The 17,272-nt window shown below is 33.3% G+C and overlaps 1 protein-coding gene across 4 annotated transcripts in view; it reads left to right on the top strand.

Moving 5' to 3' along the window:
• LOC132495707 (platelet glycoprotein 4-like) overlaps positions 1-10,241 on the top strand; it is a 34,335-nt gene extending 24,094 nt beyond the window's left edge. For 3 of the 4 annotated variants that reach the window (XM_060107628.1, XM_060107630.1, XM_060107626.1), the window contains 6 exons: positions 683-752; positions 5,971-6,158; positions 7,175-7,293; positions 8,524-8,597; positions 9,163-9,217; positions 10,077-10,241. In XM_060107628.1, coding sequence (XP_059963611.1) covers positions 683-752; positions 5,971-6,158; positions 7,175-7,293; positions 8,524-8,597; positions 9,163-9,217; positions 10,077-10,241 — 671 coding nt within the window. The remainder of the gene's footprint in view (positions 1-682; positions 753-5,970; positions 6,159-7,174; positions 7,294-8,523; positions 8,598-9,162; positions 9,218-10,076) is intronic. The other variant, XM_060107629.1, reaches the window with a different exon arrangement.
• The last annotated feature ends 7,031 nt before the right edge of the window (positions 10,242-17,272 follow it).

Here is a 17,272-nt window from a genome sequence, read left to right as displayed (position 1 = left end):
TTCAACAAATGCCCTTTTTAGTTTGATGTGTATATTTTTCCAACTATTTTCAGGAAATTCTATTTAGTGAGAGAACTTCAATAAATGATTTAAAAAATATTAATCAGCCATTAGGGTAGATGAATAAATCACTATTAAAAGTAAGAAGAACATTTACCAAACAGGAGTTCTAAATGAACCTCATAGTAAGGAAAGTGCTACTCTACAGATAGGGTGGGGATTTCAAAAACAAACACAATCACAAGTTTAACAACATGTGGTTTTGCCATTGTTTTTTTAAACTTTCATTTATTTTTAAGGAGTAGGAAAATTTAATATGAACGGATACCAGTGAATGTGTATAGTATATAGACTTGTTGAATACGGTAGCTACTAGCCATGTGTCACAAGCACTTGAAATGTGGCTAGTAAAAATTGAAATAGGCTATAAGTACACACTGGATCTTGAGATTTGTTAGTTTTTATATTGATTACATGTTGAAATGCTATTTTTGATATGGTGGGTTAGATAAAATATACCTGATACTTATTTTATTTTTAAAATATGGCTACTGGAGAATTTTAATGTTATATATACAGTTTGTATTCTATTTCTCTTAACTATGCTGGAATTGAGATTTCTAGATTTTTCTAGGACACATATTTCACCTAATCCCTTGCCACTTGCTTGATTTTTAAACAGATGCAGCCTCATTTCCACCTTTCATTGAGAAGACCCGGATATTGCAATTCTTTTCCTCTGATGCTTGCAGGTAAGACAAAGAAACTGATATATTTCTATATATCAGAATTCTTTCTCCAAGTGAAAAAACACAGGCATAGAAGATCATACTTGATAATCATATTATTTGAGAAAAATAAAATACATTTAGGCAAGTTTTTCTTGATGTATTAAGAATAAATACAATATGGAATTCATAATATGTTTATTAGGTCTTTAAAAAATTGAAGGTTGTAGAAGGATACTTTGCATAATGAAAATCATTTTCTCCTTCTTCATTTATAAGCAAGAACATTTCTTTTCTTTTACTAAACTAGTAAAAGAGTGAGGCGTGGCTCCACCTGAGCAACCTCATTCTCAGTGTGCTCACAGAGTCTTCACAGACTTCAATGGACAGATGACAGAATATCAATAAGGCAACAGAGATCCTAAATGACACAATAGAACAGTTAGACTTAATTGATATTTTCAGAACATTACACCCAAAATAACCAGACTACACATTCTTTTCAAGTGCACATGGAATATTCTCTAGGGTAGACCACATACTAGGATAAAAAATAAGCCTCAACAAATTTAAGAGGTTAGAAATTATTTCAGGCATCTTTTCTGACCACAATGGTATGAAACTAGAAATCAACCACAGAAAGAGAAATGAGAAAATAATGATTACATGGAGACTAAACAACATGCTACTAAAAAAAACAATGGGTCAACAATGAAATCAAAAAGGAAATTAAAAATACCTTGAGACAAACAACTATGAAAATACAACCATACAAAATCTATGGGATGTAGCAAATGCAGTCATAAGAGGGAAGTTTATAGCAATATAGGTCTTCCTCAGAAAACAAGAGAAATCTCAAATAAACTAACTTACCACCTAAAAGAATTAGAAAAAGAAGAAGAACCAAAGCCTAAAATGCACAGAAGGAAGGAAATAATAAAGATCAGAGAGGAAATAAATACAATAGATATTAAAAAAAATAATAGAAAAAAAATCAAGAGCTGGTGTTTTGAATGGATAAACAAAAGTGACAAAATTCTGCCCAAGCTCACCAAGAAGAAAAAAGAGAGGACTCAAATCAACAAAATAAGAAAGGTACAAGGAGAAATAACAACTGAGACCACAGAAATACAAAAAATCATAAGAGAACACTGTGAACAATTAAATGCCAACAAATTGGACAACTGAGAAGAAATGAACAAGTTTCTAGAAATATACAGCCCACCAAAACTGAATCAAGAAGAAATAGATAATTTGAACAGATTGATCACTAGAAGTGAAATAGAATTGGTAATACAACAAACAAACAAACAAACAAAAAACCTCCCTGCAAACAAAAGGCTAGGACTGACTGGCTTCACTAGGGAATTCTGCTAAACATACAAAGAAAAACTTATACCGATCCTTCTCAAACTCTTCCAAACATTGAAGAGAAGGGAACACTCACAAAGTTATTCTATAAAGCCACCTCCACCCTGATAAAAAAACCAGACAAAGACATTGTCAAGAAAGAAATTACAGGCCAATATCTTTGATGAATATAGATGAAAAAATCCTCAACAATATATTAGCAAACTGAATTCAACAATATATAAGAAGAATCATACACTATGATCAATTGGACTCATTCTGGGGTCACAAGGATAGTTCAACATATGCAAACAATCAATAAGATACACCACATCAGCAAAAGAAAAGACAAAATGATTATCACAATAGATATGATTATCTCAATAGATACAGAAATATCATTTGATAAAATTCAACATCAATTCGTGATAAAAATTCTCACCAAAGTGGATATACAGGGAACATATCTCAGCATAATAAAAGCTATTTATTAGAAACCCACAGCCAACATAATACTCAAAAATGAGAAGCTGAAAGCCTTCCTGTTAAATTCTGGAACAAGACAAGAATGCCCACTATCACCACTTCTATCCAACATAATATTGGAAGTCCCCATCACAGCAATCAGACAAGAAAAAGAATCAAAGGTATCCAAATTGGATGGGGAGAGTTAAAACTCTCATTATACATAGATCACATGATAATCTATATAGAAAAACCCTAAAGACTCCACACAAAAGCAAGGTAGCAGGATACAAGATTAACATACAGAAATCTGTTGCATTTCTTTACACTAACAATGAAATATGAGAACAAGAAAGTAAAAAAACAATTTCTTTCAAAATCGCATCCAAAAAATGCTTAGGAATAAACCTGGCCTAAGAGGTGAAAGACCTACACTGAGAGCTATAAAACATTGATAAAGGAAACTGAAGATGATTCAAATAAATGGCTATATCTCATGCACTTGACTTGGAAGAATTAATACAGTAAGTCCCCTACATATGAACGAGCTCCATTCCAAGAGTATGTTCATAAGTCCAATTTGTTTGTAAGTCCAACAAAGTTAGCCAAGGTACCCAACTAACACAATCGGCTATACAGGACTGTACTGTAATAGGTTTATAATACTTTTCACATAAATAATACGTAAAAAACAAACAAACACAAAAAATAAAGAAAACATTTTCAATCTTACAGTACAGTACAGTAGTACCAGCTACACCACCGCCACTTTTACTCTTACTTTTGGACATCCTGGGCTTGAAATAAAGATACTGTACTACTGTACTCTATACAGTAGTGTACAGTAAAGTACACAAAAGCACAACCACTTGTGGAGGATTCACACACGTGACAATGTATGCCAGACAGGTGAACTAACATGTGATTGGACATATGAACGCATGTTTGCATCTTTGAAAGTTCACAACTTGAAGGTCTGTATGTAGAGGACTTATTGTATTGTAAAAATGGCCACACTACCCAAAGCAGTCTACAGACTTAATGTGATCCCTAACAAATTACCCATCACATTTTTCACAGAAATAGAACAAATAATCTTAAAATTTATATGGAAACACAAAAGACCCAGAATTGCCAAAGCAATTGTGAGGAAAAAGAACAAAGCTGGAGGCATAACCCTTCCAGACTTCAGAAAGCTACAGTAATCAAAACAGTGTGGTATTGGCAGAAAAACAAACATCTGGATCAATGGAACAGCACAGAGAGTCCTGAAAGAAGCCCACATATCTACGGACAATTCATCTTCAACAATGGAGACAAGAATATACAATGGAGAAAAGAGTCTCTTCAGCAAGTGATATTGAGAAAGCTGGACAGCTGCATGTAAATCAACGAAGTTAGAACACACCCACACAACATACACAAAAATAAACACAAATGGCTAAAAGACTTAAATATAAGACACAACACCATAAAACTTCTAGAAGAAGACCTAGGCAAAACATTCTCTGACATAAATCGTAGCAGTGGTTTCTAAGGTCAGTCTCCCAGGGCAATAGAAATAAAAATAAAAATAAACAGATGGGACCTAATCAAACTTATAAGCTTCTGAACAGCAAAGGAAACCATAAACAAACTGTAAAGAGAACATAAAGACTGGGAGAAATTATTCACAAACAATGTGGCCCAAAAGGGCTTAATTTCCAAGATATACACACAGCTCATACAGTTCAGTGTCAAAACAAACAAACAAACAACCCAATCAAAAAATGGGCAGAAGACCTAAATAGACATTTCTCCAGAGAAGACATACAGATGACGAACAGGCACTTGAAAAGATGCTCATCACTGCGAATTATTAGAGAAATGCAAATCAAAACTGCAGTGAGGTATCACCTCACACCCGCCAGAATGACCATCATCAAAACGTCTAAAAGTAATAAATGCTGGAGAGGGTGTGGAGAAAAGGGAACCCTCCTACACTGTTGGTGAGAATGTAAATTGGTGCAGTAATTATGGAAAAGAGAATGGAGGTTCCTTAAAATATAAAACTACGGTTACCAGCAATCTCACTCCTGGACATATATCTGGAAAAGACAAAAACTCTAATTAAAAAAGATATATGCACCCCAATGTTCATAGCAGCACTATTTACAATAGCCAAGATATGGAAGCAATCTAAATGTCCATCAACAGATGAATGGATAAAGAAGATCTGGTATATATACACAATGGAATATTTTTTAGCCATAAAAAGAATGAAATAATGACATTTACAGCAACACGGATGAACCTACTGATTATCATAGTAAGTGAAGTAAGTCAGACAGAGAAAGACAAATATTGTATGATATCACTTATAGGTGGAATCTAAAAAAATTGTATGAACAAACTTGTTTACAAAACAGATTCATAGACACAGAAAACCAACCTACAGTTACTGACGGGGAAAGTGGGAGAGAGATAAACTAGGAGATTGGGGTTAACATATACACACACTACTATATAAACAAGGTCCTAGTTTATAGCACAGGGGACTATATTCAATATCTTGTAATAAGCTATAATGAAAAAGTATCTGAAAAAGAATATATATGCATATATTGGAATCATTTTGCTGTACACCAGAAACTAACAGAACACTGTAAATCGACAATACTTCAATTAAGAAAAATGTCCAAGATGGTGATACCACAATCACAGAACTATGTTCATGTGCTCTACTGACACTACAACATCTTTTCAAATTGATGGGGTCCAGTAGCTATCACACAAGCACTGGCATCCACACTGGTATGCTTGCATCCTAGCTCTGTTTCTAGACACTGTGTGGTGTGGGCAAGTATTTAATATCTCTGAATATTTTCCTTATCTATAAAATTGAAGAGAGCAGCATTTCTTCATACAGAATTATCTGGGCATTAGAAATATTATGTACTGAGTTCCAGTACGTTGCTGAGGTTATGGTGGACACTTAGGAAATGATGGAGCATAGGAGACATGTATCAAAACCCACATGCACACACCCTAGGAAGTGAGGGGCCCTTCTCTCCAGGATTAAGTGGTGGAAGATTGAAATTTTATTGTCTTTCATTTAAACTGAGCACAAAGAGAGGACTTGAGGAAGTCATATATTTACTCTATAAAGGAAACTAACTCTGAGAAATGTCCTCAGTATAAATACTCCATGGTAGTTCACAAGCAAAAATTATTCTCAGAAGCTTTTGAAAACAAAGGTAAGAAGAGCTTACCTTTTTGTCTTAAAATACCACAAGAACATTTTCCTAAGACTTAAGCAAGAATTCTAACAAGATTATATCCAGTTTTCTAATTTAAAGCAATAATATAAATTTAAAAATAAGAAAAACAGAATCTCCATAATGAAGTTCAGTTTTCCAGAATGAAGCACTTTCTTATCTGTGTTTAGATCATTCTATGCTGTGTTTGGAGCCGAAATTAATCTGAAAGGAATCCCTGTGTACAGATTTATCCTTCCATCCTTGGTTTTTGCATCTCCACTTCAAAATCCAGACAACCACTGTTTCTGCACAGAAAAAATTATCTCCAAAAATTGTACTTTATATGGTGTGCTAGATATTGGTAAATGCAAAGACGGTGAGTAAAAGGTCTTGATGTCACAATCCATGGCATAATATGCAGTTTTCTTTAAAATGTAAATTTCACCTAGGTTTCCTTTCCACCAGAAATTTAAAGTGAGAAAATAAAAAGGGCAGAAAGTAAAGGCGATGGTAGGGTATTTTTGTTCTGATTTTTGTACCGCTTTCAAGCTCCCAGTTGTTTCAGTGTTGCAAAACTTAGTTATTATTAGATAAAACCCTACTGATATTTCCCAGTGCTACCTTGGAAAATGTCTCTTTAGGTCCTTGGCTCACTTTTTAATTGGGTTATTTACTTTCTTGAGTTGTGTGAATTCCTTGCATATTTTAGATTTTAATCACTTATGGGATATGTGTTTTGCAAATATTTTTCCCATTCCATAGGTAGGCTTTTCGTTTTTTAATGGTTTTCTTTGCTGTGCAGAATCCCTGTGCTCCTTTTAGATTTAGGGTAAAATGAAAATAATTCTCAGAATACTCTGAGCATCCCAACTTACCCATCTGATGTTTCCCTAACTTTTTCTACCCTAGAAAATGGTAAATAAAAATAAATATATTTCAGGATGTCTCTGAAAGAAGAATTGACTCAAACACGAAATTTGGAGTCTATCTTATTTTGCTCACCTTTTTCATATTGGAGTGGGTGAGAATAAAGAAAGAAAAGCCTCTTAAGTTCTCAGTCCACAGACATATTACTCCCTAAAACATGAAGGTATGTGGTTGTAAGTTTGTGTTCAGCAGCTAAGCTTTACATATTGAAAATAAACACCTAAGGGATAAATGACAGACATCAACTGAATGGTTAGTAGGATTATGAAGAAGCTTATATTTTATTTTTGCTCAAAAGTGATTAGATGTAATAATCTTCCCTCATCCTCATTCCCCATTTACCATTCAAAGCCAACTTTGCATTTCTTTTAACTTAAAAATCTTTATTTTCAAGGAAATCTTTTGAGTGCTATGCGTAATGAGGAAAATGATTTATCCCAATTGTCTCTTAAAACTTGTTTTCAGGAAAACCTGTGTACATTTCACTTCCTCATTTTCTACATGCAAGTCCTGAAATTGCAGAACCCGTTGAAGGCTTAAGTCCAAATGAAGAGGAACATACCACTTACTTAGATGTTGAACCTGTAAGCAAATACATTATTGATCTGATTGGTTTAGCATTTTTTTAAATGAAAGAAAAATTAAGTTCTTGCCTTTCTGTCAATCACATTTATTGATGATATTTATGGCATCACAATCTTGACAAATTACTTAAAAATATTTATTGAAGTATAGTTGACTTACAATGTTGTGTTAATATCAGGTGTACAGCAAAGTGATTTCGTTATATTTATATATATATATATATATATATATGTTTTTTTCAGATTTTTTTTCCCTTATAGGTTATTATAAAATACTGAGTATAGTTCCCTGTGCTACATGGTAGGTCCTTGTTGGTAATCTATTTTATAGAGAGTAATGTGTATATAATTACCTACTTTTATTTCAAGGAAAATCACATTGGTTTCTTCCTGTTGTTGCTTATGAAATGTCGAGGTAATTCTATTTTAGTTTTTTCAACATATGGAACTTTATAATCCTTTTTAATTGTTTGTAGGTCAGGGGTAGTAATGATGGGTATGATTCTAATTGGCTTAAAACAATTTGGTATAAATTACAATTTTACTGTCATTTTATACTTATCTGTAAATATTGCTTATATGAAGGGACACTGTAGATTATGAGGGATTAAAAGAGATTTTATGGGTATATGCACATTTGAGGCAAGATCTATTACACTTAGTGTCAGGAAAAATCTATTAAATTTCCTATAGTGTAACAGTTTCAACTTTTAATTTATTTTAATATTCTCCTTTTCAAAAGTTAAACAACATGCCAGAATTTTAGTAGTCACATTTAATTTTAACTAATGATAGAAATATTATAATTATACTGATGACACATGGGTTCTGACTGAATATATATTTGACCATATATAATTTGGGATTTAAATTGACTATATGAGTTCTAAATTTCACTGCTGTTGTTGTTGATTCCCCAAAACCAGTTCAGATAAATATCACAAATCTAACTAAAACCTTGACAGTAGGTTGGGCAAAGAAGTTGTGTGTGTGCATATATACACATGTGTATAGGTCTGTATACACACATACATATATACATAAAATGTAATTATGAAGAGTTATGTACATAATATTTAATATGTCTAATTAATTATTTAATAAATTTCACAAGTTTCAAGTACTACAGTTTTACCTTAGGTTCTATATAACAGTAAAAATAAGTTTTAGATATTATAAATGAATTATTTAAAGGAAGTTGGTAATTATTTTAGTTTGTTCTCTTTTTAGATAACTGGATTCACTTTACAATTTGCAAAACGCCTGCAGATCAATATACTGGTTAAGCCAGGAAAAAGAATTGGGTGAGTCTCTTGAACAGGTTCATTATGATTTTTAGTATTTTCTTGTCAGAAAGTGAATATATGTATGAAATTAAATGGAAATAATGTAAAATTTCAACTTTTCTTTGGCTTGATATCATGAAATAATTACTGTTTATAACTTTCGTCTGTAATTTAGAATTATATCTAGTGTGTATTGAAATTGTATTTAAACATATTCTGGAATTAGTGTATGATGGCATTTCTCATTTTACTAGCTGTCCAAATATTTCCAGGACAATTGTTTCTAAAATTCAATTTTAGTTTCCTGGGTATAAATTGTCAAAAGGGAAAATACATGCTTAGAAAAAGTCAATCTAATTAGAAATATGTATTAGAAAGATTTATAAGAGTGAAAGATGTCTGATAAACAGCCATAGTAATATTTAAATGATTCATTACAAGGAACAAAAATCAAGTAACTTAGCAAGTTTAAGAGCAACTAATTTCTGAACATTTATTTACCCTAGTAATGACTAACATTTCTGTTATATATGGGTATTATATTAGTATATATTGTTATAATTATTTTCAATGTTTATTATAGAGCATTAAAAGGTCTGAAGCAGAATTATATGGTGCCTGTTCTTTGGCTTAATGAGGTTAGTATTCTTATCTATTAGTCACCAAAAACTGTAAACTTCCTTGTATATAGAAAAAGCTTTTAATGTTTGAAAACTGAATACATATGTATAGAATTTGAAGTTGTATGTGTTTCCATTACCTATATAGGCGAGTTTATATATTATTAATTATATAATTACTTATTCTGAGAGAACCAAGCCACACAGAAGTATCAGGTTTATGTTAGTTTTCAGTGTTTTTATTTCAGAAGGATGAAGTACTTCCTATAATTTTAGATTATTTTCATAATACAACTAGTAAAGACTTTTTCTTGTCATAGTGCTTGTGTTAAGAAAGAGTCATACATACATGTAACTCCAAGTAACTCAATGTGAATACTGTAGTGCTAATAAAAGAAAACCAAACTTATAAAGACCAGGTAAGAGTAGGTGTCTGCAGTCTATCTGAGTGCCTAACAAGGTATTTTTAGTACAAATTACAGAATTGATTAGTCACAAAATGAGGAAATGCACTACAGAAGCCTTCAGAGGAAAGAAACTGTTGGCCCTGCCAATTTCCCTCTGTCTCTAGGAAACATCCTTTGGAAAACTGGAAAATATTTCAGTAAGACCTTTGTATAGATCAATGAAGTCAGTGTATTGGAGAGGGCTATATAACATGTTTCAAATGAAGAAGATTATATTTCTCTCTCTAAATATTCTACCTTGGCATTTACTGCCTTCTTTGACATGAAAAGGGAATTCCATTGTATTTTCTTATAAAGATGACTAACATCTATATGGTGTTTCAAAAAAAGAGTGATACATAAGTGGAGAGTTTTGAGTAATTTGCTCCACTAATCAACTGAAATAATGCTAATTGTTAACTTGATTACAGACTGGCACCATTGGTGATGAGAAGGCAGAAATGTTCAGAAATCAAGTGACTGGAAAAATAAAACTCCTTGGCCTGGTAGAAATGATCTTAATCAGTGTTGGTGCAGTGATGTTTACTGCTTTTATGATTTCATACTGTGCATGCAGATTGAAGAGTGTAAAATAAGTAAGTATATAACAAAAAATATATATGGCTTCAGAAATGTGAGTTTATATATTACTTGTTTCCATTTTATAAAACGGGGGTTATAAATTAGGCTGAAAATATTTCTGGACATGTCTGGCCAACTATCATTGTTAATACATCCTCGAAATTTTGAGATACTAAATGTAAATTGAAACATAAACGAGGGCTTCCCTGGTGGCGCAGTGGTTGAGAGTCCGCCTGCCAATGCAGGGGACACGGGTTCGTACCCAGGTCTGGGAAGATCCCACATGCCATGGAGTGGCTAGGCCCGTGAGCCATGGCCGCTGAGCCTGTGTGTCTGGAGCCTGTGCTCCGCAACGGGAGAGGCCACAACAGTGAGAAGCCCGCGTACCACAAAAAAAAAAAAAAAAAAAAAAAGACAAACAAAAAAAAAACATAAATGAAACCTGAATGAGTAATAAGGCCTATTAATATCAAGCAGATCACTATATTTCATCTTTATTATTGGAGGAATGAGCTAAAATATGAAATTGTCACCTTTCAAAGTTAGAATGTTGCACAAAAGCTATATATGTACTAACTTTTCTTTTCTTGATTTTTTCTAGCTAGTTAATTATTTTAACATGACAAATAATTAATTTAATAGATCACTGACCAGGAAAGTTTATGTAAAACTGAAAATGGTAGCTATTTGGGGAAATTAGAATTTACAAGGGAAAAGAAAATAAAAAGGAAAATTAAATAAGCTAGAAATTAATGAGAAATGAAAACTCAATAAATGATAGAACTAAAATTAGGTTAAAATATGCTATTTTAAAATGAAGATAGCATATTAATATAGAACCAGGATTGTTGCATATAGTCATGCTGTCCAAAATCACAGTGTGCACTCTAGATGTTTAGAGTGGAAGCCCTGATGAATTATTACAATTCAGGAGCTAGAACTGAATACAATACAAGAAAACAGAAGACAAAAATGTTCAACACAGTAAAACCAAATTACTCAGAGTTTACAGGAAATCAGCTAAAAGTAGACAGATTTGAGTTTTGACAAAAGTGTAGAGGTGTTTCAGGCCTCTGTGTTTTAGGTATTACTGCACATGCCCCCTTGTACATAGAGGAATGAATGCCTGACCCTATCTTCCCTAAGCCTTTCTTTACTAATCATACTTGGCATAGGTATGGCCTGTGTGTGTGTGTGGGGGGGGGGGAATTTGTCACTTACCCATAGTTTCTGTCCACCCTCCCTTCCCAGGAACCTCAAAAAATATACACAATCAAAATAAAAGCAATATACTTGGTATGAAAAAAATCACAACTTCAAAACAAGTCTTCTTGCTCTACTTCCAATCAGCCTGTTGACTGTAACCTGTCTTATGTAGAAATGCTGGAACTATCACTGATAATTACTGAGCTTTTATTATATGCCAAAATCATGCTAAATATTTTACATGAATTATCACAACTAATCCGTAATAATATTTCATGAGTTTCCAATAATCAGGGATTCATTAGCATCCATTCTATCTTATGGAGTCATCCCAGAAAGTTATAAATTTAAACTGTACAAAATTGTCCATTTTCACAGTGTGAATCAGTCAAACTGAAGATTACTGATTTTTTTGGATATGAAATTGAGAGCTTGAGACTAGGAAGGCAACTCCAATTTTTGTTCTGATTATTTCTGTCACTATTCACTCAAAAGAGGACTGAACAATTCTGCCTACAATCCATTTGAATGGGTATTCAAAATGCTAACCTAATATATTCACATTATAACACATAAAGGAAATATTGCATCACCTTTAAGACCTATCATTAGTCCAGTAACAGACAAATAAGTTATGATTAAACAAAATAATTCATATGAACACATACAATTGACAAAAAGATCATCCACTGAAAAACCAAATTACAACAAAAACTTCTTTTAGTGGGAAAATATGTTTTTCAAAATGAAGTATGAGCCATGAATTTTTTCTGTATTGTTCTCTACAGAAATTACATGAACAATTTCATCAGTGCTTAATGAGCCCTGAATGCCAATTATCTTGGGTCTGTACATGGCTCTATTAAGGTGAAAGATTGAAAACTTTCTAGAGTGTCTTTGTCAACAAGTATGTTGGTTTGGCTTAACATCTGACTGTTACAGGGAAAAGCTACGGCTCTTTACGCAACAATACGTCTTTTTTCATTTTTCTTTACAAATAGAGAAGAACACTGTTCTCTGTAGATTACTTGATTTACTAGATTTAGAAGAATCACAGATATAGATTTCCTTAAACAAGCTTCAGTTTCGAATATTATAATAATTATGCCTTTGGGAAGATTTATACACAATTGAAAAATAAGGAGATGGATGTAAGAGGGAGTAAAGCAAAGATGGTGGAGCAAAGGTGTGATTTTGCTCAATGGATCACAAAGAGAATAAGCCAACAGTCCTTTTGAAAGTAGTAGTATATACACCGCTAAATGGAGGATGGTCTGAAGGGACAGCAGAGAGTGGAAATGCTCATCCAGAGCAGATTTAAAGAGCGACCCCTCCTTATCTGGCCATGCGCAGCTCTTGAGAGCTGGGAAGCAGCCTTCCATGTATCCTGGAATGGGAAAATAACTGCCTTACCCATGAAGTTCATCAGAGAATTTTTCTCTGCAGCTTGAGAAATTGGGCTAATTACTAGAAAACATGACACCTTCAGTATTTAGAATTTGAATATTACCTGTTTTAGTTTTCCACGACTTTCTGATAAGTACTTACCTTTCTTCTGCTTTCCAGGAAGGAAATGAGTCTTTACATTTATGCACCAGCTACATGAGGACCTTTCTTCATATCGACCTACAAAATGAAGATTTAATATGCTTTATGTTTGCAAAACACATTTTATCTTATAGTTGAAGAACTGGTGGCACTTTTTTTTTCTGTACCGAGCAACAGCACATTTCTAAAGGATTATTAAGATGTCATTAAAATCCATACTTTGGAAAAAAACAGCACCTTTTAAAATTCAACATGTTCACAATGGAATGGATTTCAGTTTCTACAGATGTGGCTTCAGCATGGTCCAGTTATTTTTATTTGGTACTGATTCACTGATTGGTTCCAGTTTGCTAAATTCAGCAGATGGGTGGATGTTCTAAACAAATCCTGGACCCTGAACTCTTGTCTTCTTCATCAAAGGGAAAACATCACTACCCTCATCAGTATCCCTGCAATACACAGACCCCAGGACTGTCAGGACATTGCATTTCATGAGTATCAACTATTCCGAAAGACGTTTAAGAATGGAAACTAAAGGACTGGCCTATGAACCATTTATTAAACATTACTTAATTTTCTTTCTCTATTAAATCCTTCACACAGCATAAGCAAGCCTTATCACCATGCTCTTTATAACAATATGGCTCATATTTTTGTCAGTGATAATGCAAATGAACATGTTTGGGAACTTTGTCATTTTCCACATTCTGCAGCTCTTCTGGAAATCTGAGTAGATTTTGATCTTTTCACTCAGTTGCATACAACTTATGCTTGGCAACTTCAGAATGCTGTGCTAGTATTAAGAGATGTAAATGATAATACAGAAATTATTATATGGGAGATTACAAAGAGTAGAATGTCCATTCATACTTATTTGTTGTAATAATTCTTGCTTTCATAGTCGTCTCAGAAAGACTGGTTTCAAACATTAAAAAATGTTGCTCCTTAAATTCCTGTGCTTTTGTCCAGTTCCTGTTGTGCCACAAAACATTTACTCTAGTTTTCTGAATGATGTAGTCTATCTGAATTTTTATTTCTTTATGCATCTATATTTCCTTCTAAAACATTTCTAAATTCAATCTTGACCACTTTTTCCTTCATTAATTTTTTTGAGCCAGTTGGGGGAAAAGGAAATAAAAAGATACTTGTCATGCTTTAGTGTTGCAGTATTTAAATTCTAGACTATGAAGGATATTTCCTCTCCTTTTTATTAGAAGACATATTGTTAGGTAACCCTGCTTTCTTTAGCAGGGTTTCACTTATGGCAGAGAGCACTAGGCCCCCTAAAAAGGCCCCCCATAGAAAGAGAAGATGGATCACATTCTGCCTGTGTTTTACACACAGAGGTTTCTAGGATAAATTATTAGTAACTGGTTTGTTGAGATACTAAAATCAAGAATAATTAATCTCCTCATGTTAGCTGTCAGGGTAAATACTGAAAACCCCAAAGTGAGATACCACCAGTTTGGAAGGATTGTTGGAAAATCTTAAAGATACTCAAAACATACTGATGTAATAATGTCCTCTCATTTTTTGGGAACAGAAAAAAAGTATCCCCCTAAGATATGGACATATGAGATCCTAAATATCCTCTTCTGATACTTGAGTCTACTTTCGCCATATTAGGATATTTGTGGACATGTTGATCTAGGAGGAATATAAAGGATACTTCTTTAAATCTTAAACTAAGTAGGGCTGAATGATATAAAGTAGAAACTGTTCAAAAGAATTGGTTGAGAAATTACATATCCACTTCATGGTAGAACTGCATAACCAATCAATTATTCATTTTTAAATCTTCATACAAAAATGCATCTCATAGTATATAGATATCAGGAAAAGGGCTTTGACTTATGTGTCTATAACTAAATACATGAATATTCTAATCTTTACCATTCCTCACCATGTTTTCTCTAAATTCTATATATTATGTATAAGAGGAAAGACAATTCATACTCAAAGATAAGTGAAATATATTAAAAATACCCAGTAGAAAAAAATAATACTTCCTTTAATAAATGGGAGATAGATTTTTCATATAAAAAATGGATTTGGATATGTGTGTGTTTCCGTGTGCATGTGCGTATGCTGAGTTGGGAGTGGGCACTTTTGGGAATGTGTTAAACGTGACTTGTTTGACTTAGAGAAAGTGTCATTGTACACATGAATGAATTTGTATGTTTTATTCCATAGAAAACCTGCACCATTTTGTAAAGTGGCACATTTTCATTCCAAGGTATGTTTAATCACCACAAAACTATAGTTGTTCAAAACTTAAGTTTGAAAATGTATAGCATATGCAAAAGAGTTAACATAAGTTAGAGAATCTATAGCATCTTAAAACGGGTGAAGGCTTACTGTTGCTGACAAGTACATGAAAAGAGCTATACAGCTTTCAGTTCTCAGAAAAAGAGAAGTAAATGGGGTATCATTTCAGGAAAAAAATGTACTAATAAGGCAAACTGGTTATCCCTGAAAATTTGTTCTTGTGAAAGTGCTGGATATTTGTATTTGGATTTTTACATGTGAACTAATCTGTCAATGTTAACCCATTTTCAATGTCTGAGCTACACATTAATTATCTTTGGAGCTCGAGTTTGTTGCAGCTGTGTTCCACCTGTCAGTTCAGTGTTTCCGGTTGAAGTTCAATGTATTAGAGACATTGTGGCTGCTCTCTCTTTGTCTGCCTCTTCTGGCCCGTCTACAACTCTAAAGAACCACTCCACTTAAATGATCACTGTCCATTACCCTTTTCTGCATACACTAACAGAATTACCTATGGTTGTTTTTTCTGAGTTATTTGCAGTGAGCTGAGTTAATGAACTAAGAATGAGTCAGTGTTGAATATCTGTATCAAATACATATGGGCATACTCTGTTTTTTCCTTTCCTGGCTCAAAGGAAGCTACATTTTTAAATATTTGTGAAAATAAAAACTTTATTAGAAAAATGATTTGCTTTTCATTTATAATTTTTGAATGTGCTCGACTTCAATATTGTTTGATATTGCTACTATAATTGTATATTAGCTGTTTTTGTCTATGAGTTATTGACATATTAACTCCTATTTTCTTTTCCCAACTGTTCTCAGATGCTAGTAAGCATATGTGTACATACTTCAGAAGCATTCCATTCTACAGACTCATGAAGGAGAACTGTGACATACCTAGGAAAACATAAATGTTTTAAAGTTTTGTTTCTTTAATTGTGTGAAATCTGAGTCAGGTGCCTCAGCATAACCTGTGAACTTGTTAAAAATGCAGAGTCTCAGATGCTAACCCAGATCTACTGAATCAGAATCTGTTGTTTAATAGGATCCCCAAGTGATTTATATACACAAAAAATTGAAAAAGCCGTGATTTAAGTCATACTGAAATTGGACCACTGTGTAACAGTTTTATTTGACCTGTTCCTGGTAATAGTTTGATATATCAGCAGAACAACTTAAGTGAGCAAAGCTATATAAGCATACTGAGATGAGAAGAAATCCATCAGACTTTAAAGTTTGCTATAAATATTCTACTAAGTTTTGTCATTTGACTGTTGAGCTTGTAAACGGTATTTTCAGATGGTAATAGAACTATGTATATGGCTGAGTAGAGGGTGAGGTAGTACTAACTTTATACTCTAAATTTTCTAGAATGTGTTCTTTGATCTGCTTGACAATATTCATGACAAATATTCATATTTACTGCATGTAAATTAGCAGATATGTCAGGGGCAAGTAAGAGACATTAACACTGGAGATATTCCTCAGAATTTATCTGAGATAGAAATTATCCACTGGAATAAAGGGACTCTTCAGCATCAAGGAGTCTTATATATTACACGAATATAAATCCAGCCCATTATTTTGCCCAGAGTAAAGCTCTGTAGCTGCAGAGCTACAGAGCTTTACTCTGGGCAAAATAATGGGTTAGATTGTTTACTTGGAGGATGTCTGGAGAGGGATATGGAGCAGGGGCAATGAAGAAGCATACAAAGATGAGGGCTTATTTCTAGAGGAGAATGAGGGTCTATGCAGTTACAGAAGAATAAGTAAGGCCAGTGTGGAGGACAGAACTGAGCTTGGAACTCGCTAGGCTCAAAGAGCCAAGTTGACAGCTACTGTTCTTCTCTAATCCTACTCTCAGTCTACATAGTTGAGGACTATGGTCATTATGAAAAGATGGGTCTACATGAAAGGATAGGAAATAAGTGGTGGGTAGTTTTATAAACTCCACCTCCTAAATATTAAAGAGGAGAATTTAGTTATTGGAGACTTCTGAGGAACCATCTTAAAATAGAAATCT

This window comes from Mesoplodon densirostris, chromosome 9, assembly GCF_025265405.1.
Source record: "Mesoplodon densirostris isolate mMesDen1 chromosome 9, mMesDen1 primary haplotype, whole genome shotgun sequence".
Taxonomy (NCBI): domain Eukaryota; kingdom Metazoa; phylum Chordata; class Mammalia; order Artiodactyla; family Ziphiidae; genus Mesoplodon; species Mesoplodon densirostris.
Note: the sequence above shows the minus strand (reverse complement) of the source record. Positions and strands in the feature narration are given on the sequence as shown.